Source organism: Egretta garzetta, unplaced genomic scaffold, assembly GCF_000687185.1.
Source record: "Egretta garzetta isolate BGI_Z169 unplaced genomic scaffold, ASM68718v1 scaffold287, whole genome shotgun sequence".
In the NCBI taxonomy this organism is placed as follows: domain Eukaryota; kingdom Metazoa; phylum Chordata; class Aves; order Pelecaniformes; family Ardeidae; genus Egretta; species Egretta garzetta.
In genome coordinates, this window is record NW_009260435.1 from 1,844,010 (window position 1) to 1,865,956 (window position 21,947).

The 21,947-nt window shown below is 41.5% G+C and overlaps 1 protein-coding gene across 1 annotated transcript in view; it reads right to left on the reverse strand.

Moving 5' to 3' along the window:
• Nucleotides 1-21,947, reverse strand: part of NPTN (neuroplastin) — a 41,513-nt gene that overhangs the window by 18,157 nt on the left and 1,409 nt on the right. Inside the window, exons 3-7 of the mRNA XM_035899464.1 lie at nt 20,350-20,443; nt 18,788-18,878; nt 15,319-16,119; nt 9,739-9,907; nt 5,253-5,347 (exon numbers count right to left, since the gene is read on the reverse strand). Of these exons, the coding sequence (XP_035755357.1) occupies nt 5,253-5,347; nt 9,739-9,907; nt 15,319-15,778 (724 nt within the window). The 5' untranslated portion in view covers nt 15,779-16,119; nt 18,788-18,878; nt 20,350-20,443. The remainder of the gene's footprint in view (nt 1-5,252; nt 5,348-9,738; nt 9,908-15,318; nt 16,120-18,787; nt 18,879-20,349; nt 20,444-21,947) is intronic.

A 21,947-nucleotide genomic window follows, 5' to 3' on the forward strand; every position in this document is an offset into this window, starting at 1 on the left:
CCAAGGTAATGCCCCTGAGAAAAGAAAGCAAGTTTTTTATTTTTACATTGTGAAACAGGAAAACTAAATACTGAATGTTTGTTTGAAACAGCATACAGGAGAGCAAAAAGAGGCAGGGCTAATTTAAATTAATTGCCACAAAAAAAGCCAAAATAAATACAGATTTAGCCATTCTTGACACATTATTTTGATAGTTTTAAACTGAATCGCAACAGAAAGGGGGTTTATGCCAGAGTAAACATCAGACCTCCATGTTTCAAGTACCCAACAGGCACAAAATACACCATGCAGCAGCTTTCTGGATGCTATGCTTTTAATACAGCCCTGAAAAGAGGGTGGTTTTTCTCTTCTTACAGGGCATGCAATATCATTTCTTGATATATAGAAGGTATTGAGCCCTTAATTTCCAGTAGTTTCAAGACATTTTACTAGCATTACTGAAAAGGAGAGTTAGGAATACTAATACCTCCAAAACCACGTCCTAGTTAACAAGACACCTTCAATTTTTCCCATTAACTGACAAAATTAAAGCAAGGGCAAAGCATCTAAAAATATTCTTGCCCGTAAAAACTATTACGTCTTATGGGTGACCTAGTAAAAGGGCTCTGGAAGATTTATTTTTCTGCATTGCAATTTTAATCCACGTCTATCTTTATAGCCTGGGCAGAGAGCTAGGACCCCAAAGGTACTGCAAGAAGTGAGACTGTGACGTGCATTTCCCATGTAATGCTTAGGACCGCTCCAAGATGCAGCTGTGCGAAGAGAATGCCCAATTGCTTAATTAATTTCTGGTACAGCATTGTGAAACTGCAGCAGAGGTTTCTTAAGACAGCCAGGAGTCAAGAAACCAAGACCTTCCAAGGCTGCTGAAATAACCGCTCATTTTCCAGCACACTGCTTGGGCTGGAGCCAAAGTGGAAGAGTGCAGGTGAAACAAGAGCCTCTGGCTCAGCTGAAGTTAGGGTGTATAATAAGCATTCTTCAAGAGTGTGAAGTTTTATGTCTCAGAAGCAGCCAGCAGGACTGGTCTGAGCACTTGCTATTGGGAAATCAATAGCAATTGGGGAGGATAGAAGAGAAAGGTACAAAATGAGTGAGGGAAGTCAGAAGAATCTCCTTGATGAGGTAATGGCAGAGAGGCCTTCTAGGAAAAGGCATTAAGAAGTTCTACCTGTCCAGGTGCATGGAAAGAAGGGAGCTTTCGGTGGGAAGGCAGGGCAGAGAGAACAGATGCCCTCCGTCAGCCACGCTACACACATCAGTAGCTTTCTTGATGCTCATGCTACTTCTGGACAGCCAGAGGGAACTGGAAGCATTTTCTTCCCCATCTGGTTCTCACTGCTGCTGCTCCACACCAGACGATGGTTTGGACTATCAGAAGACAGAAGGACAAACTAGTTTCCTCCTCCTTCTCCCAAGATCTTGATAACAGCAGAGAGACTGCAGAGGCAGAATTCCTCAGGGGTGCATTTCAGTTTAGGATTTGTTTGGGTTTTTTTTTCTTTCTTTCATCAGGTTTCTTCCAGATTGGGGAGTAGATAGCACACTGCCTCCTGGCTAGTGCCTGGCAGGAGAGGCAGCACTGCTCCTGCTGAAAATAACCCCGTCATATATCACAGCCCAGTTACCTGCAATGCTCTCTGCCAGCTGACTTCATGGCAAGAGCCAAGGGTGGGAGAAGATCCCTATTTCAAGGCAGAATCTTCCTCGTATTTGCTCAGCCTGTTCCAGGCTTAGAGCTGCACTCATGCAATGCCCCTAACAGCTCTGAGAATTTCAGCAAGAATACTCCAAGTCTCCACCAGACACTTCATCCAAAAGCCGACCATAGGAGGGAAGCCAGACTCATGCCACTCCTGGGAATTCCGAGAGAATGACATTAAACCCCGATGTTTTCAGTTGCTGTTATACTAGTGCTGCCCTAGTAATTTTTTTTTTTTTACCACAAAAATCTGCTTTACATATGCAAGCACACCTAGCAAATCTAACAGCGATGCCCATGTTTCTGCATTTTTATCTTCTTCCATAGCACATGTAGAGAGCCGGGAAGAAAATAGGCAACATTACATAAAAGGCAAATGGCACTGGTATATCCTGGATTACATCTGCTGTGAGGCATTTTCTGAAGCATTCGCAAGTTGTCAGAAAGTCACTATTTTGGTCCACAAGCAGTTTTGTATTCAGAACCATCTTTTCTATGTGCACCAGCAGTTAAAAATTGCAATATTAATACAATTAGCAATTAAGCAATGAAATTTGTGTGCTTAACCACAAATACTGTGACAGGCCACACATGCAGGTAAGCATTAAATTACGGCATCTGCATGGTCACACAAGATTCATGCATCACTGATGCATCACATACGGCTCGACTGACAACTAGGTAACATCTCCACACTGATGCCGTATCAAAAAAATGGTTTGCTTTGAGAACTGGAACTGCTTTGGCAGAACATGTAGAGTATTTACACCAAACTGCAGGAATCGCAGAGAATGCCTGCCTTTGCAAAGTAAAAAGAAAAGCCTGCGTATTCTTTGCAACTAGCATGGGTACTATTCAGACACATTTACATCCAAGAAAGTATGTGTGGCACCATACAAGTTTAGCTGTATGGCTCTTCCAGGAGCAGTAACTCACATGAATTTATGTACAGCACTAGGACTGCAAGGAGACTGCAAAGTTCTCCAACTTGTGCTTTAAACGCAGTCCCAATTTATTACTACATAAGTTTCCAAATTACAGGAGTTAGACAGGAAAGTGTCCTATAAAAGTATACATGCATTCCCATTTTCAATTTGCTTTGCAGAAGACTTCACAAGGTACTTCCTGCTCTAGAAACCCCCTGGTACTTCTCTCTGCCAAGGAGGAATTTGAGGCCATCAGCCACTCTGGTGATGCTGCAAGGAGGAGCTGGAGAACAGGGTTACAGAGTCCTAGAACTGCGACTGCTCAGCAATCTACAGGTGGAATACCTCCCAAGAGTGGTGCTGGAGTCATTAAGTTAACTGACGACTACTCATTTGTATTCACAAATTACCTATGAAAGGTTGTTAGTAGTTAGTAGGATTAGTTATTATTCTCCCTCTGCCCTTTGTGCTGGTACCTCAATCAGATATATTGGCTTTTCTTTCTACAATGTTAAATCCTATGTCCCTGTAAACCTCTCTGCCAAGTTCTCTTGGTGTCCCGGCGTGGCAGGGGACAACAGAGAAGCCCCAAGGCAAATGTTTCTAAAAGGTCTTTAGAGAGATTATACAAGGCTGAAAAAGGTCTTACTCTATTATCAAATTTCCTGTCTCTCAAAATGGTTTGTCACCCAAAGCAGCCTAGAGAAGGCAGAAAGGACTTAAGATCTTAATTAAAATAATATTAGGAGATTCAGCAATTAGAGAGTAAGAGCAGAATGCAAAACAATCCCCCCAAAAGAAGGAAAAAAACCAACCCTACACCTAGGTACCTTGAACACCCAGAAGACAAGCTCACCAGAAGTACAACAGAAGTTTGAATGCAACTTGCTGTACGCAAGGCAATGATTATTTTTAGAGGTGCAGTCGGACTTTGAATCACTAACAGTCCATTTCTCAGGTGTCCATATGCCATGCACCTCTCAGCTGGGCCATAAGGAACTTAGCGGTGTGCTCACATAAGCACCTCTACAATAGATTTCCTTTTTCCGTGCAGAGACAGCTTCTGCACCAGATTGGTTGAACGCTGGGTATATTTTGATAGGCTGTTTTATGCAAGATTGTTGGAAAAAGACTTTAAATCAGCAGAGGAAATCAGCAAGCTTTTCTTGGTACAGTATCAGTCAGAATGCTTATTTATACAGCAATATTTCTCTTCCCCAGGAAACTGTTTGTACGGTTCAAAAGACGTCGTTCTCTGGAGAGGAAAGATGGCATCCAGAATAATACCATGCATTTGTCATTTCACACAGACTGCTGAGTTACTCCCACTCCCTCACTTTGGATTCAGGAATCTGACCGTGCAGCGAGGCACCAGCAATTCCCAGGAAAGAGGTCAGCTTTCAGCTTTTGCTACAGATCTGCGGTACCTAATTTAAATAGCAATGATCATAATATGGATCAGGATAGGCTGCGTCACCGGTGCAGGGGTGCTAAGAAGTCACGTGAAGCATCCTCCTTCCCACTTGCTATTTTCAAACCGCAGCAGAGGAAGCTCTACATTTAAGCTGGGGGTGCAAGGAAGATGGTAAGCAATGCTAACTCAGATTTCAAACAAGTTTACAGTACACCTTCATAAAACAAGCATCAGTATAGTCCCAGATGCGCACAGGCCAGTTGCAAGACTTCACACATTTTTGCATAAACTCATCTGCCTTTGACTAACAAAGCTGCCAGAATGCATCAATTCCATCTCACTGCAGCACATAAGGGGCAAACCACGTCGACTGCAGAGCAGCGGGCCAGTAATTTCCACAGTTATTCAATGAACAAACGACTGTATTGTGGCACCAGTTTACCACTGTCTAAACCACCAGCATCTCCACATTACCTCTATGTTGTATGTCAGAACAGAAACTGTTCTTTTGCTCAACAACTACAGTAAAACTCTGTGCAAACCTGTCATGTTTTGCAACTTCTGACATCTTTAGGACCCTAAAATTGTGGATAGAAGACTACTAACATGCACAAGGCAGAAAAAAGGTGCATGGAAGTAGAAAACCCCAATCTGGTACAGGGCATCCATCCTAACCAGAACCCATGCTTTCCCAGCAATTAAAATAGTCTCTGCAGACAAAACCCAGTTCCAAGCTGCCACACGCAAGATGCTGGTTCTTACTTTCTTCCTATTCAGAACAGACAAATTCAAAGTACACTGAATACATTCAGGTGGCCTCGTTTGCTGTGAAACAGGGAGGAAACAACAGCTGTCTGCACAAGCACAGAAATATTCTACAGCAATCTTTACCCTGCTGGACAGGCAGGCTCTCTTGCAATAGCCAGATTTTACCAATCGAGTGCCGAAGCATGTGCCAGAAGGTGTTTTAGTATCCCCTGTGTGGACCACAAATGCAATGATCGTATTCCTATCTCTAAGATCTTTCCCCTACAACTGCGTGCAAGACTTTCCCTTGAAATTATAACCAAGGACTGGACACAGGCTCTACATCGCGAGGAAAGGCCTCCTGGGTTAGCTCTCTTGTACGGACACTGAGCAAGATGGCAGAGGCAAAGAAAGCGCTTCACTTTCAGGGAGAGGAAACAAAAAACCAAAACAAAAAGAGTACCTCTCACTTCTATTGTGGCGTTGGCTATAGGAGAGTTTGAAAACACAAACACGCACAAGTATTCCCCTGACTCTTCTGCTCTGGGCTTCAAAATCCTGCAGACAGGGAGAGAACACATGAGCCGTGTTAAGTACTGTGTTAGCAACCGAAAACGAGCAGGCTAGGAATTTATCCCCCCCCACACACACACACTTTAATTTTTTTAACCAAATTTCACAGCTATTACTTGTTAATTTAAGGTATGTTGTGCAGACGTACCTACTTGAAATAAAGGGTCTTGTTTGCCTAGAAAAAGGTCTGGAAAATCAGTACCAATTTAGCTGGAGAAGCTGCATTTAGTTTAAAAGCAAAGAAGGAGCTTGATGCCTGTTAATTATGCACTACAGTTCATTTGATGCAAGTCATCCTCAAGTCACTAGCTGATATCACCTCCCACCGAAGGAGAAATGTGATTTGGTGGTACTATCTACACTGAAAAAAAATCATACATGGCCAATTGGAAAGTGATGGGCTGCAAATACAATCATGGCTGACACCGTCATCTCATAAGCTGTTTTCTTTTTCCCAGAACAGGTATGAGACCAGTCCGTTAATAGTTTTCTTCGATTCAGACTGGATGTGGAAAAACTGCAAAAGCTGGTCAACTCATGACGGAAGACACCACACAGGAATCTGCTGCCTCTTAAAATTAGGAAAGTAATAACAACTAGTAGAGGGAAAAATAGATGCAAGCCAGCCAGAAGAAAATCAGAGCCGCAAAAAATGTAAAATAAAAAGATGAATTTACACTCAAGGGAGTGCTAACTTCAAGTCCACCAGCTTTTGCTGTTCTTCAAAAAGCTTTTAGGTACAAATTACTTAAAAGCTCTATGCATGTGTTCTTCAGATATTTACCTACAAAAGACATCTCAGACTAGAGAAGCATATGAATGTGATGCAGAATTCACAACTCCACACAGCACAGAATAAGGCAGAGTTCTCCTCATCCCACCTTCCCTTTACTGAAAGGCTTCTTGGCTTTTTTTTTTTTTATTATTAACTTCTTAAAAACCCATTAAGGAAATAGCATGCAGATGAACAGAAACCCTGCAGAAGAGCACTGTAATAAAATAATTTAATTAAACATGGAAACTGCTTAGACACATGGAAAAAGCTGCTCAGTTTAACAGTACTTGGACTCAAGTCTCCACTGCGTTTACAGCACTTACTTTCCAGAGTCACTGGTGAAAGTCTAAAGTTAGTTATAAAGTTAATGTACCTTTCAGATAAACAATAATATACCCACTTTTTACAGAGTTCAAGTTAAATATTATCTTAATGACAGAAAGAATGATCATTTAGTATCCAACGTTGAAGTGGTAACTGTGTTTTAAACTGTAGGCAGGTAAAGTATCCTTAGGAAGCCACAGCAACCCGGAACATCTGTGCTTGCTGGCAAAGGTGCAGCCCTTGCCCAGCTGCCGGGGGACAACTCCACCCAGCTATTTCCATTACTAAGCTGCCCTAAGACTCTGCACTAGAAAGGGAAAGCAGAGAATACCTGGCTTTCTGTAACAGCATTTAGGACCTTAATAGTTAAATCATCATACTCTGACCACTGCTTTTCATCCACTGTACTTAATGCTTAAAAGGCAGGGAGGGAAGGAGACAGACATTGTATTCTTTCACTTCTACATAAACTTCTTTTTAAAGTGGGGAACTATGGCTGCCTCTACTAGAGTATTATTACCATAAATCGTTAAAGCGACTGTAAATTGATATGGCTGCGAAGTTATACAGACAAACAAGCACCTGAAATAAGTTTGCTTAGCCAACAGCTTCCCTCAGTCCTGGGTTTTAGGAAGAGCCCAATTTTTCATAGGTGTAGACTTCTCAGCAGATGCAAAACCACCCAAAACCCCATTTTATTCAATTTAGCTCAGTAACCTGCTACTCAACTCTGAATTAGCTGAGGAGGAATTCAGAAAGAAACCGCTGCTTTTCTCCTCCAAACTATGAATGTCGATGAGGGGACAGGACTCCAGAATCAAAACGCAAGATGGCCAGAACCACTTCCAGGCACTTTCTGCTTGTGAAAGAATACACTACAAGTAATTCTTTTGCCCATTTTTAATTAAAATGGTGAACTAGAAGGCTATACTTAACTCTCAGCTTTCTGACTATAGCTGCCTTCCAGCAAAAGCTGCTACATCAAGTTTGAAGAATTAGGAAAGATGTGTTCAATTGCTAGTATTGTATGAACCAGGATTTTTCAGGTATGTATTCTAACTTACCAATTCTGAAGCTTTCTGCATGGTAAACACTGAATTTCAATTAATAACTGTATTTCATAGCAAAACGACACATCTTAATGACTGAAACACCAAGAACCTGAAACAGTTTTTATCCTTTAAGGAAAAGAAGTAGAATGCAAAAGACTAATCAATCATGTAAAAAAACTGTTCGTTAAATAACCTCTTTTAAGTATAACTACGTTGACATTGCTTGCATGAATTTGGTATTTCTGGATCTATAAAAAAAAAAAATACGTAACTAAATCAAGCTAGAACCAAATCAAGCTAGAAATTAACAAACTGATCAAATGCAGTTTGACCACATGCAATGAAGAAATGCCACAGAAAGCCTGAAACTACAATACAAAACAAAGCAGCTAATGAATGAGCAGGAATTTGAGGCCTACATTGCAAATGCAAATTTTCTCAAATTCTCAAGCTGTCCTGTGATTGCAGCATGCTCCACCAACCCTTCATTCACTGGGAACAAAAATTGACTGTCTTACAGTCTGCCCACCTTACTTTTTCCTTCTCCAGGACACAAAAGCTGAAAGCAAGTTTAATTCTTCCTTTTTTGAGGAATTTGAAAAGAGAAATCCACCCTAGCTTGGTACAGATTATAGAGCCATCAGCCTCAATACTTAGTTCCCTGAATAATAATGTGTGATTTTCAGCAATCTTGATGCAACGTACCTTTTGTACCACTCAAGCTGGTGCTTTTGGACAAGACTGCTCATCAAGTTAATTGGTAGATAAGAAAGCAGAGCCTTTAAAATTCAGACCCGTCGTTAAACATTGTACTGAGGAGATAACAGGATGTAATTATGGAACTAAATGAGGCTATTTTTTTAACTGCAAAACTGAACAGATAAGGCAAAGTGAGCTGAAGTGGAAAACAAAAGGAAAAACTTGAACACATCTTTATCAGAATCAAACGCAACTTCCATAATCCTGTGGATGAAAGGATGCTTTGCTAAGGCAATGAAAACCCTGAGTATTTCTTAATCCTGTGCCATAAGCAACGTTAGCGTGGTAAAGAGCCCACAGTACTCTGATAGATACAGAAAAAAAGCCATTTGAGCATGTAGGCATGCTTCCTTGTGTTAGTGCATAGACAAGGCACAGTAAACCTCATACACTACAATACAGTGGGCCTTGCCCAGACATAAACCTCCTCTTTCTGGCGTGAGAGCCAAGTAAGAGGGTCAGGAGTAGTCTGATGTCTCCAAAGAGTAAGTTACCACCAGTGGTTAAAACATTCCTTAAGCAATCTTCATCTTAGCTTCACACTGAACAGAAAGCTGTTCATGCTGGCATCAAGAGAAAACGAAAAGGGGGGAGAACCAACCCAAGCAAAATCACACATACAAAACAGATCTCCCATGGCATCACAGAGCAAGCTTCATATGCTCTCACCAACTCCATGGCAAAAAAGCCCCATTTCAGGAGCACAGAAACCCTCAAAGGATTTCTGCTCGAAGCAAGCTACAATGAAACGAAATAGGTGGCTGTACATGTTCTGTTCTCCTTCACACCCTTGGATGGAAGGCAGAAACAAAGCCAGAGCATGCGCACGCAGAACAGATCAATGCTGAAAATGTGGATGTAGTGACAAATAAGCTCAAGTGATACAGCTGTACTGGTTTAATCAAGATTTGGTACCATTTCATAGCAGTGGTCTGACAACTCATCAGTAACAACTCAGACAACGCCGTCTTTCATCTCCCAAGGCCAGAAAATGACTAAACCAGCTGATTTCAGCAGTGATTTGTGTGCTGCATTTCCCTGCACGATAAAAATGCACAGCTGCAGATCCATCTTTATGCAGACATAAAGCAAGACAGAGACTGCACAATATACTCAGAGGAAAAGAAAACTAGACTGTGTCTGTGCCTATGTCCACACATCATGTAAGCTCTAGAGAAGAATTAAATGAGCTTAGATTGCAAAGAGAAGTTTACAGTGTGTTTCTGTTGATGTGATGTTTACATGAGCTAGTTGGGACAGCTGTAGCCAAGAATTTTTCCAGAATAATTATTCTAAACGCTATTCACACACGTGCTTTTTGTGGAACCTCTAAGACTCAATTTGTCTGACCATTGTCAAGCTGAACCGGGGACCCTGGAGTCCCAACATCACCCATCCCAAAGCCGCAGGTCTACCAGGTTTGTCATCCTCCAGTATATCATGAAGATTATTCCTAAGAGACTTACTTGTATTCTGTAGTGTTTGAAGATTTCCTAGTGCCAGGGATCTCCTCTCCGTTCTTCACCCAGTAACTGGCAGAAAGGGGGCTAGGACTTGTGGTGAGGTTACACTGCAATGTGACGGCCGGACCATACTGATGAATGACTACGTCCTCGCTGGCATTGATCCTGGGCTCTGAAACAAAGGACACATTAAATAGCAACAAATCTTCACTGGCAACTGTGCCACACTAGTCTAAAATTCAAGGGGGACTCAGGAAGGGGAAAAGACCACACAAGGAACGTCACTGTGCTAATTTGGGGGACATCAAGGAAGTCACAATAAAACAGCTGACTACTAGTGAAGGCAACACCTTATGGATCAGCACCCCTAGATGGAAAAAAGAGATTCATTTTAGATTGTTTATTTTAACATTTAACATCACTACAGATTTCTACGTAACACCATTCATAATTTTTTTTTTTTTCCCCCCTCCACACTACTGGCCATAACACAGGAAAACACTTGTCCTGTGACTTATATATAAGAGATCAGCCCCTTTGGAAGCAACTTCTTTCTTGGTTCCTCTGCTTAATCTGAGGTTTAAAACAAACCCATTTTCTGTATCGAATAGCCCTCAATGTTACAGAGTCTTCTGAATAATGTTTCTGGACTTCCCCCTGCAAAAAGGACTAATGTCTACCATGGAAAACATCCTGTGCACGCAAGGTATTTCAAATAGCCCAACTTTTTGGATGTCTGAAATTCGAGCAAGCACCCAGCATGAATAAGGCATAAGTTGATGAAGAACGGCTGAAAGCAGCCCTTAATGCTTAACAATAAAGAGTAAGAATATACACTGTGTTAAAATTAGAGTCAGGAACTATTTCGTTTCTAAAGCAACCTTAAACATAAGTATTTATGAAAAAAAAAAAGTGAGCCTCATTGCATAAACAGACCACAGGAGGTACATACTTGGTTGGTTGCATTAGGGACTGAACCCAGGCTGTTTCACACTACAGTCTTACCTGGTGACATCAAATTCACATTTTTTTAGGGGAAAGGCTTTCAGAAGTGATAAGATCAGTATGAGGGCACTGTCCTTACATTTGATAACCACGTTTTCTTAAGATCATGCATATGGCTATTACTCTCAAACAACTAAGGCTGATTAATTTTTAGAAGAGTCAGAAACAAGTTTTTTCCCAAACCTGAAAAAAAGACTTTTCTATTGAAAGGCTCATGACTGGTCTCAAGTATTCTGTTAAAAAAAAAAAAAAAAAAAAAAAAAAGCCTTGAACACAGGATGAGAGAGCTTAAAGGAAATTTAAGAATTCTTGCTACTTAGTCTTCCAAGACTATCTATATTTAGTATTGGCTATCACTTCAGCTTGAAGTAAAGGCCACTGCTGGAGCAGTCTTTACCATGTAAATGCTACTGTGTCCTCTGTCATTGATGTATTTCGTTACTTTAAAGGGTGAAATGAATTCCAAAGAGGGAGCTGTTGCCAGCTGCTCTTTTCACCAACCACCTTCCACAGCGCCAACCTCTCTGAACGCAAGGGCTGCGTCCTCTGTATTCTGCTCGGCAGCGAGGTGCAGGAGGGCGAGGACGTCGGTCAGTAACGAACGCCTTCATGGTTTTTGCAAGTCAGCAAAGGATTTTTAATCCTGTCAATTTTGTTACGCCTCTTGGTAACATATCTGGAATACAAATTGAGTCCTACCCATGCAGCCTTTTGGATATTCATCTGCAAAGCACTGGGAAAACAAATTATGAAATAGAACAAGGGAAAGTGGAAAATATACTGTCAGAAACATTGCATTTTTCATGCCATAAAACATTCATCTATCCAACAGATTATTACCCAGAAAGGCAGGGAGAAAAAATATCTACCTACTAACAACCTGACGAAGCCGTTCAACTGCTGGATATCCTTTCCCCCTTTCTTCAGCAGGCTGGCTCCATAGCTTCTTTTCACAGCTGTTTATAACTAGGACTATCATTTAATTGCAGAAGAACCGGCAGGTACTGTAGTACTGGAGGGGGTTTTGACACTTTGCCATTATCACACATTTTCAACTGTGTTTCTGCCTCACTGTTCCCATGCTGGGAATTTTAACCATGCAAGGATCTGCTTGGGTCCTACGGGGCACAAGATTTGTTTTGTTAAAGCCATACCATTGCTGGACTGCCCTGTATGCTTTTCCATCCCCCACAAAAAAGCTTGTGTGCATTCTCAAAAAATACTAACGGAGCTCTGGAAGTATTTTTAGCAGTGTGTTTCAAATAGCAATTCAGTGCCTGAACTTTGATGTAGAGACATGAACTTCTGCTAGAATTCACTAATTGTGCTGGGTTTTGTTTTAAAGGGGTTTTTTTTTGATGGTGAAAACAGCGTCTTCAAGACTGTAATCTGCAAAATAAATGCAGCATTTTCCTTTTAGGAGGACACTGGCAGGACAGGCTTCAGGTTGCTCTAAGAGGCTGGGCCATATCTATTGAGTGCTGGATTAACAGATGCTGACACTGCCTGCGCTGTGCCAAGGCACAACCTAAAGCAGCAATCAGCCTGCAGCGATCCTGGAAATGGAAAGCATACGTGCCACCTTCAGAAAGCGCTACACAAACGCTAGCAACAGGAAAGAGCCACCAAAAAAAAAATTTGAAACTAGTCTCTACAGAAACCAGAAAGTTAAAGACTTAATCCAGAAGGGGTTTGACACTGGTAATCTTCTGGCTTTCATACTCTTGTTGATAATGACTCTTCAGCCTCCAAACATACAAAAAAAAAAAAAACCAAAACCAAAAAAACCCAAAAAAACCCCACAACACCCAACGCCTGCCTGGAGCTCCAACGACTACTTCTGCTAATTCATACCTATTCTTACCTACATCTCTGCTAAACTGCAATGTCCGGAAAATATTTACAGCTGTCTCAAGCTTGTTTTGCTGGAGTTTGCTGGGGCCTTCTGTGTCCAACTTGCAAATTTTTGAAGTTTTAGGATAAAAAAACAAAACTATTAAAGGCAACTGCAGTCTCATTTACATATTTTACCTGTATTTATGTTACTTTAACTTGCTTATTTAAAAAATTTTAAAAAATTTTAAAAAAAAAAAGGCAATTTGGCAGATTTAATTCTAGAAGACAACGTGCAAATGGAATGCTACTGGGACAGTGACATCCAAAGAAGAATGTCCACTTGAAAGAGCAAGATGGTGAAGAGTCTCTTTTTACACATCACTTAAGCTGCCTAAATTGTAGGATCAAGGTTTTTAAATAAAAATAAAATAAACCCTCAATTGAAGTTTTTAATCCAAACTAGGAATGAGATGCTAGTTCTTGGGTGCTAACTTTTAAAAATCAAGTCACCCTTGACCTCTTTGCATTCAAGTTTTGGTACTGAGACAAGCTGCAATTTAAAGGTCAGTGAAAAGAGGTTGTATTCTTTTAATACATTTGATGTTCCCTTTCAGTGATGCTGATGTCACATAAGGCCAGCAGCAAAACAGTCACCATCAGCTGGAAACTCCAATGCCATTTCATCAGAAAACCCTTATTTCAAAGACAAACTGTGCTCACACACACAATGTGGTATCTGAGACATTTTGGGCAGCTCCAAAAAAGATGGTCCCCATCTTCCAGAGATGGCTTGGCAACCTGCTTCACCCCTTATTTCTGTTTCCAGTACGGCCATGCAGCAGTTTGATGTCCAAGTGGTCTGCTTCCCGAGCAGTAGCTGGTCAGATCTCTTAACATACACAAGATTATAAAGTAAAAGTATTAAAGTATTCTGTTCAACATTCCCCCCCCCACACACACACACACGAATAAAACACAGAAACAGAAAAATTATCCCAGGTTCAAGGCACTTAGCAATGAAGTCATGATACACACTCCAGAATTAGTAGCACCAGATGCAACAAGACAATGTTAACTGGGAAGACATCTTCACAGTAATTCATTCCCAAATGGTGACTTTTCACACGGAAAGGATTTTCTCCCTCAGTTGGTTACTAAAACTGACTGCACACACAGAGGGGAGCACAGGACCACCACAGACTTGCCACACTCAAAGAAAGACTAAAGCAACTAACAGAGGCAGTGGGGATTTCCCAGAGACATTACTTCCTACAAGGCAAATTTTTTAGCTTTGTCTTAAAGTAGTAGTATTTCCTAAAACTACATGGCTCTTGCTGTTGTAGGTCATGCAAGCAATCTACTGATCTGAGTCCTTTGGGAACCTCAAAGGACAAAGGAGGGATCAGGCATTTGGACTGAAAGCCAAGCAGGTTTGAGCTAAATGGCCCAACGTCATTTAAATTTTCAAGTCAATCCACGCCATTGGGTTCACTGGCTATTTTTCCACATATATCAATGTTGTTTCCATTTCCCAGAGGGAAAGTCTCTGATCCAGCAGTGCTGACTGCAGCACCACGCTTTAGGGAGAGTTTTGGGGTTTCTGGGTTTTTTTAAAGTATCCAGAAAACATAACTGAGACATAATTACAGAGTTTGCCATTTTTGTACCCAGACAAAAGTCAAAGTGGTACAATAAAAGGTTTATTTATGCACAGAGAACAATAGCAAGACAACACCTATGCTCTAGTCTTTGCCACCTTAGGACATTGAGAAAGCAAGTTCTCCTGTGCCTCCATGCAGCAGGCTCATAGCTGCAGATTTAATTCACTCTACCCGTAACTCATTAGACATTTGCTTCATCTCGTTAGCAAGGCAAGTGTTTTGCATCTTACATAAAATGAAACAGGGTTGTTCTCTACTGACTCTGATGATACAAGTCTCCAAACTCGCCTGGGACTGCTTTAAAAGCGAGCTGAACGCAGAACAGTCCTGTGACAATGGAGAACAACAAGCAATTCTGGGTCAACCATATTCTCTGCTTTTGAAAGCTTTTCTGCTGCCAAAAGTTGCATTCTCAGATGAAAGCCATTTAGCTAAAGTTATTAGTTCAACACTGGGGGAGGATATTCCCCCCCTTCCTTTCCTAGGCTGGATTAAGAATAGCTGCATCAGTTCAGTGCTGCTGCATCAGAGAACTCATTAGGAACACGCTGCTGTTCAGAAAGGAAAAGAAACACCACGACTTCATGGAAAAATCTAAACATTAAAAGGTCAGATGTAACTGAAAGGGAAGGATTTGTACAGAAGCATATATGCAAGCAAGACCACATGAGAAGGCATTCAGAGAAATTCCAAGAGAACAGAATAAATGAAAATAACGTGGTTAGAACTGGGAAGAACATAGAAATCAAATATAAAGGCACTCATGGAGAAGCCAGCACGAGGGTGGCTGGAAACCCACTACAAAAATAAAGGGGGTAGGGAAGAAGCACAAATTCAACACCGGGCTTGTTTTCACACAGAAGCCGTAAAACAGATCCACAAATTTTCCCCAAGTCCTTTGATCCTAAGGAGAAGAGACACAGATGGCAGACAATGTCAGCACTACAAGCAGAGGAGCAGTCTTGGGTTCAAAACAACAGGGGGAAGGTAGCAGAGGATTTTTTTGGGGTAACGGGAGGGTAGGGGTCACTAGACTGCCTCTAGATACTACGGTACCACTACTGTGGGGTGCCAGACTCACTCTGAAGGACGCTTATAGTAGCCTGGGCTCGAATCCACGTTATGGAGGGATTTTGCCTCAAGTCATTCCTCCTGGGATCGTTGCTGGCCCTGCACTCGTAAGTCCCAGAGTCTTCCAAGGTAAGGCGGGTTATTCTCAGCACACTCACCCCATTCGCCCCGTAGGCAGTGTTAATGGTGACACGGCGCTTCCGAGCGCCATCCCACAGCTGTTTGAAAGACTCAGCCCGGTTGACTTCAGCATACCACCACTGGATCTCTGGAGTGGGGTTCCCAACCACATCACAGTACAGTTCAAAGGCGTCCCCCGTGAGTTTAGTTTCTGACATGGGCGACTTGACAAACCCAGCTAGAGGGAGGGGCAGCAGAAACGCAGTGACAGAGCGGCAGAAAACAAAAGATCTTATCAAGAACAAAGCAATGAGGTGCAGAAAACAAAGAGTTAGGTAAGACATTAGCATCTACAAATAGCACAACTTTCATAGAAAAAAAGCACAACAGGGATGGAGGTCGATAGTTTGAGAGCAGCACACTCCCACTCAACAGCGTATTCACAGGAGGCACAGCTTCACGGCACCAAGTGTTTATCTTCACCGCTCCGGGGGAATCCAACCCTGGGAGCTATACTTGGGAAGCCACAGGCTGCAACGCACACCAGCTAGGAGGTACCTCCAAGCCATGGAGCAGACTGATGGGTTTTCAAGCCTTTTTTTGGTTGCGTGGACCTTGTAATTGGCAAGCGTTAAGGGTTTGTGGCCAGATGTCTTTTCTCTGAAGAGTCTTCTTGCTTTATATGACCTATCTACAGGGGAAAAAAAAGGGTAAAAGCCCAATCTCCTGCCATATGCAGCTTGCAACTGTGAAGTCAGCTTTGACCTTTTTTCCACCTACTTTGGACTTATGAGGCAGGGAATTCCCCAAGATACAAGTGACCTTACTTTCCTGAAGTAGCTGGATCACCACAGCTCCAGGAATCTCATGACCTTCTAAGGTAAAGGGAATTTCAGTGGTATATACACACACAGGCCAAAAGACTGTTGTTCGTTAGGAAACAGTGACAGCATCAAAGGTGCTTCAACAGACCACAGGATTTCCACCTTCTGAAATGAGATGCCGTGCTGACATTTGTGATCATTTGATTATTACAGCGTGAAATCCTTCAATACTTACCAGTTTCAGAGCTGCATTAAGAGCACAGACATACTTAGTTGTCCTTCAATCCTATTTTCAAAGGTATCTATTGAAAACAATGTTGCCTTAAACCTAGTCTCTTCACTCACCAGACCCCCCTTTTAAGTCAAAAAGATTAGAATACAGCTGGCCAGACAGATTATGTAGAGAAACCCATCGTATTTCTGTGCTCCCTGGGCAGCAGGACTTCTCATCAGCAAGTCGAGTTAAGAGTGTCACACAGCTGATAAAACTCGGACTGTTTCATCCCTCTCCTCAAATTCATGGCTTATTTCCAGGAAGAGGATTGAAAGACAATTCAACAGATTTTAAAAGAGGGAAAGGTGGACTAAAAGCCCTAGGAAAATTTCTGATGCACACTCATTAAATAGCATTCCCCTCCACCCATTTGACCACACTCGTCAAAACAGCGGAACAGTTGTATGCTGACAGACAATTACACGGGAAGTTTGCACTATAGATGCATCTCCAAAGAATCATTTGGGCAAGAAACCATGACCAAGAAAGTAAGAGACACTAAAGCACATGTAGAAGCTGTCCCTTGCCGGCACAGTCCTGTTTGAAGAGCAACTGTACAGTAGCTGCAAGTAACAGCTACAAGAACAAGCACTCAGAAATAAAAAATAGTAACTTCAGAAATGGTTTGTATGAACTCACTTGACAAGGATCCTCTAGCCTCGTACTCCAGCTCTAATAGAGTTATGCTCAGTAGAAATCCAAGTAATCCATTGCTGCAGGGAGAGGGGGACAAGCCATTGCACTAGAAGTGCCCTATTTACTGGCAGTTACGAACTGCACTAAGACTACTGTTGCTGTTCCTCGAGGTTAACAAGGATCACACTGTTGTCACACTGCTGCTTGAGGAAACACAGAAGACCAGGTTATGATCTTGCTCTGCTGAGCTGTCCACATTTCAAGGGCTGCTGAAGGAGGAAGACTTTGTATTCCCATAGAGGCACACATCAAACAGCCAGACCGGCATCTACCTTGATGAGGTTTACAAGGCGCAAAAGGCTAAAGCAGTGGCATAAGGCATAGGCTAGCTTCTTTCCAAATCTTAGTGGTCCTCTCTCCTATGCTACAGCCTTTTTTTCCTACCTTCCACCATAATATTGAAATGCTACTCACAGCCAAAGAGATGACGGTAGCTCAGGGAACGCTGCTCAGAAAGCAATTCCCCCTCCACAGGCTCCCAGTTTCCACCAGACACTGATGCACAAAGACGATGAATGAGCTCCCCTGTCGCGAAACGCATCCCCCAAGTCAAAGGCCGCAATTCAGTCCTCCCTCTCCAGCTGTCCCGCCCACTCAGCAACCATTTCTGCAAGAAAGGCTTCTTACCTAGCCTTTGTGGCAGGGATGAAGGGATGTAATCGTATATTTTAAAACAACTGTTACAGCTGCACTGCTGCGGGGGCTGCACAATAGACATACGTGGTATGGAAGAGCACTGTAAATCCTCTTAGCAAAAGGAGCATCAGCAGTTTGAATAAAACAAGCTGTCAAAAGCTTTCGGTTTTGAATCTGATTCTGCGTTCACTAAGCTGTTAAAAGTATAACTTTTGCACAAAGCCCAAGAAGACCTTAAAAAGATTAAACTGGACAACTGCATCAAAAGGTCTCTTTAGTAAATATTCCCTGGGTTTTAAGTTTTAAACCTACATTTCCATCACTTTCAAATCCTCTTGAACAACAGTGTTTTAGACTATGATAAATTTCAATGCAACACTATCTTCAGCCAAGTAACCACACCATCAGCACAGGTAACTCCATAAAAAAACCAGCAAACTGGATTTGGTGGCCCTCCCTGCCCCACCAAGAGATAAAAGTGCTCTTTAAAAAGGTAATCCAGGTTAGAATAAAATCCTAGAAGGACAAACAGGAATGAAGGTGGTAGAAAAGCCTCCATATGCAAATTAATAAAGAATTTAGCATTACAAAGGACTGGCAGTGCTATTAAAAACTCTACACAAGTCTTCGGTTCATGTTTTGCATTTTCAGTTGTTCAGAGACAGCAAAGGCAATACATCAAACGGCATCAGTGACTTGAGGGGATGCTTCCAGTTACTGAGGGCCATTTTGGATTAAGATAGCCAGCCAGAAGCTACAAAAAGAGGGGGGAAAAAAAAGGAAAGAAAAGAAAAAGAGGCTAAACATTACAGAGAGCGCTCCCTGTAACACAACGGAAACTGAAGTAGCACTTCTTGGCAGTTGGCAGCAATTTCCATAATTGTTCAAAACCCCACAGCAAATGACACTATACAGATTTCATTGCTTACATAAGAGGTTTCCGCAGCCCAACAGTTTCCTTACTTGGTCTTCTCCAGGCACAGTCCTCACTGCTTTGTTATTCCCATGTTCTGCACAATTCTAGAGTCAGGAGCATCAAAAGAACAAATACATACCAAAACGCAAACAGATCAAGCCAAGAAGTCAAGGTTGCATTAAAGTGATTATACAACATCTGTTTAAAACTGAAAACCTGCCCTTATTTGCAATTTATATCCGTCTTATTTCCTAAGTGAAAACCGTAGGAAGCACCTGTTGCAAGAATGATTTTCAGCTTCTGCTTGCAACTGTCAGCCCCGCAGAGAACAGCAGAGCAAAACTGTGGCCAACATTCAAAAGCTCATAAAGGTCAGGGACCATGGAAATTGGCAGAATAGCCCAAATCTTAAGTAAACCCTTAATGTCCAATACAATAAGCACCTTCAAGTGCTTCCAAGAAAATATTCTTATGAATATTTTACTTTATTCTATTTTCATAGCACTGACAGTATTTAGATACTACTTACTATATATCTATAGTATATAGATGGCACTTATTTACTATTTAGATAGTATTTATTTCATTATAGGTATCAGTAAGTTATTCTGTTACACAGTGAGTTTTCCTCATTAAAATAAAGTATTGGGTTGTGGTTTGGGTTGTTTTTTTTTTTTTAAGGTTAATTGCTATCTTGCATAAAAGAACAAGGGAAAAAAAAAATCTACTGTTAAGTATCCCTTCACGAGGTCTTTACAAATTTTCTCAATGTACCAGAACGCAAGAAAAAGAATGCAAGATGGCCCAGAAGGTGTAGCTATTCAAGCACACTATTAAGTTTCCAACGAATTATTTTCTTTTGTTAATAATTGATGGTTGTCTGCCTGAAGGAAAGAACAAAGAACAAGTTGCAATAATACTAAAATCACTTCTGAAGTGATATTTGCTTACTGAAGATTTGGTCCCATCCACTAATTGTGAGGATAAAGGTGAGGAAAGCAATGGACTAACGCTCTGAAATTAGAGAAACAAATTAGTCTCTACATAAAACTCTGCCAAAGATGGATGAAAGAAATGTGGTGCACAGCAGGGCTCTTCACATTTGCAAAATCTGTATGTTAAAATCTATACTGTGGGGAAGAACCACTAAATCCAGATTAAAAAGGGGGAAAAAAAATGCATCTTGAAAGGCAGGTGCACTTGAACTGGGAGTGGGGGAGAAGCTAAGAGCTATTCAAAAGGGCAGCCAAAAATTTCCATATGCAGCACAAGAAACATGTACAGCAGACTCCCTGAGACAGAAAGCTGGAAAAGCTCCATATTAAATAAATCTAGAGTTCAGAAAAGAGAGTGGACAAGAAGCCTAAAGACAGAGTTTAAACACTCATAAAAGCTTATTTTTACCACTCCTGAGCAACTTGTTTTCATTAATGAGGCTTTATCAATGAAAGATGCCTTTTCAGATGAATTTTTCTTCTGCCAATATTTATGAGCTACCTGTCGGCCAAAAGCAAGCGAGGCCAAGCCAAGCTATGTTCCTGTGTCGGCATATAAACGAATCGCAGCTTTACATACTCGCCATGCCCCTTCCAACTTCACACAGCAGCAGCACCCTCTCCAACTGCAGCTATTTCCCAGAAGTCGGAGAAGAGTCGGCAACAGAGTACCTCTGGGGAGAAGGAACAAGGCTTACCATCTCGCTGACACAATCATGGAACCGTAGGATTAAATACGGCACAGAACTAGAAATTTATACATATTAGAAGTGCATGGCAATATTTAACTGTAATTTTGACCAGCTTCTGAAGGCTGTAGTAGAGCAGCTTGGGTTCTCCCTTGGCTGGAGCCCAAATTAAAAAGTGACCCGAAAGACAATTCCTGAATAGCTTAAAACCAGTATGGCAATGAAGAGCTTCCCAACTTCCTCACCTGCTAGAACGAGCACACAAAAAAGGATCTAGATAGAGATGAACAATTCTTACAAAATACGCTAGCAGCAATCTACCAGTCTAAGAACATACAGAAAGCAGTATCTGACAAAAATCATTTGCATTGCAGAAACAATTGGGCTACTGATTCAAATATCCTTTTGTTACTGAAATTTAATACAAGATGCGCTAGGCTCCAGAAGACTCAATGGCAATGGCACTGGAGAAGCAAAGCAGGGAGAATAGTGATCTTCTCAAGCTCAGGTCTGGTCTAAGGAAAGGGGTTTAAAAAATAAAGCTAGGTTTTGCCTCGAGAAAATTGAGATACGTGCTAGCTGAGGAAAAGAAATGTTAAACCAGTCCCAGGAGAAAGACAGAAGCGGCCAGGTTTAAATGAAATACCAGTTTTGCAAAAAGCCCTAACAGCACAGAACAAATTAATTTCTCTAGGTTTTATTTGTATCAAGCATGAAGATTAAAGCTGAAAACAAGCACAAGACCATCAACGTCAAAGAGCAGCGGACAGCATCTCAAAAATGGAGCCTGGAAAGATTGGGAAATGAGAAGCTGCAAAACCCAGGAGCCCAAGGGGCTGATCAGAGCAGTTCAGAGCAGGCACACATGCAAGAACATACAAAGGTGACCCGAACGAAGGAAATGCAATGTATTTTGAAACACGTTTTCAACTACAATGAATATAGCTGTAACAAAGCAATTTTACAGTCAGGGGCAAAGCTGTGCACATCTCTGTCAAGCAAGATAATGCTCCCATCCTATCCTGACCCTATCTTTATCTTGTGCTGAATTCCACTTAAATGAAGAAAGGAAACAAGGTTCAAACTCAAAAAAAAAAAAAAAAGAGAATTTGCAACACTAGTACAAAAACAAACCAAATTTTCAGTATGAACACACAATACACAGATAAAACGTAGACTGCTTAGGGGCTGAATGCTTTACAGAGCGCCTATATTTACAGTGAAAACCATCATGTAACCAGCGACAGGCTGATGTTTCCTATTTGCATGTCCGTACTTCACCGCTTCTCCACTGCTCTCAGGCCTTTAGCACAGTTCTTCAGATTCTATTTCTGTGCACTGGTTGAGAGCTTTGCCTGCAATTCCACTTATTTATAGACTGAATAAAGCAGAGCTAAGCTGGCCCTCTTTTTGTTTCCCTTTGTCTCCAAAAACCCATTTAAAAGTTTCCTTATTAATATAGTGCAATTCATTTTTGTAAATACATGCC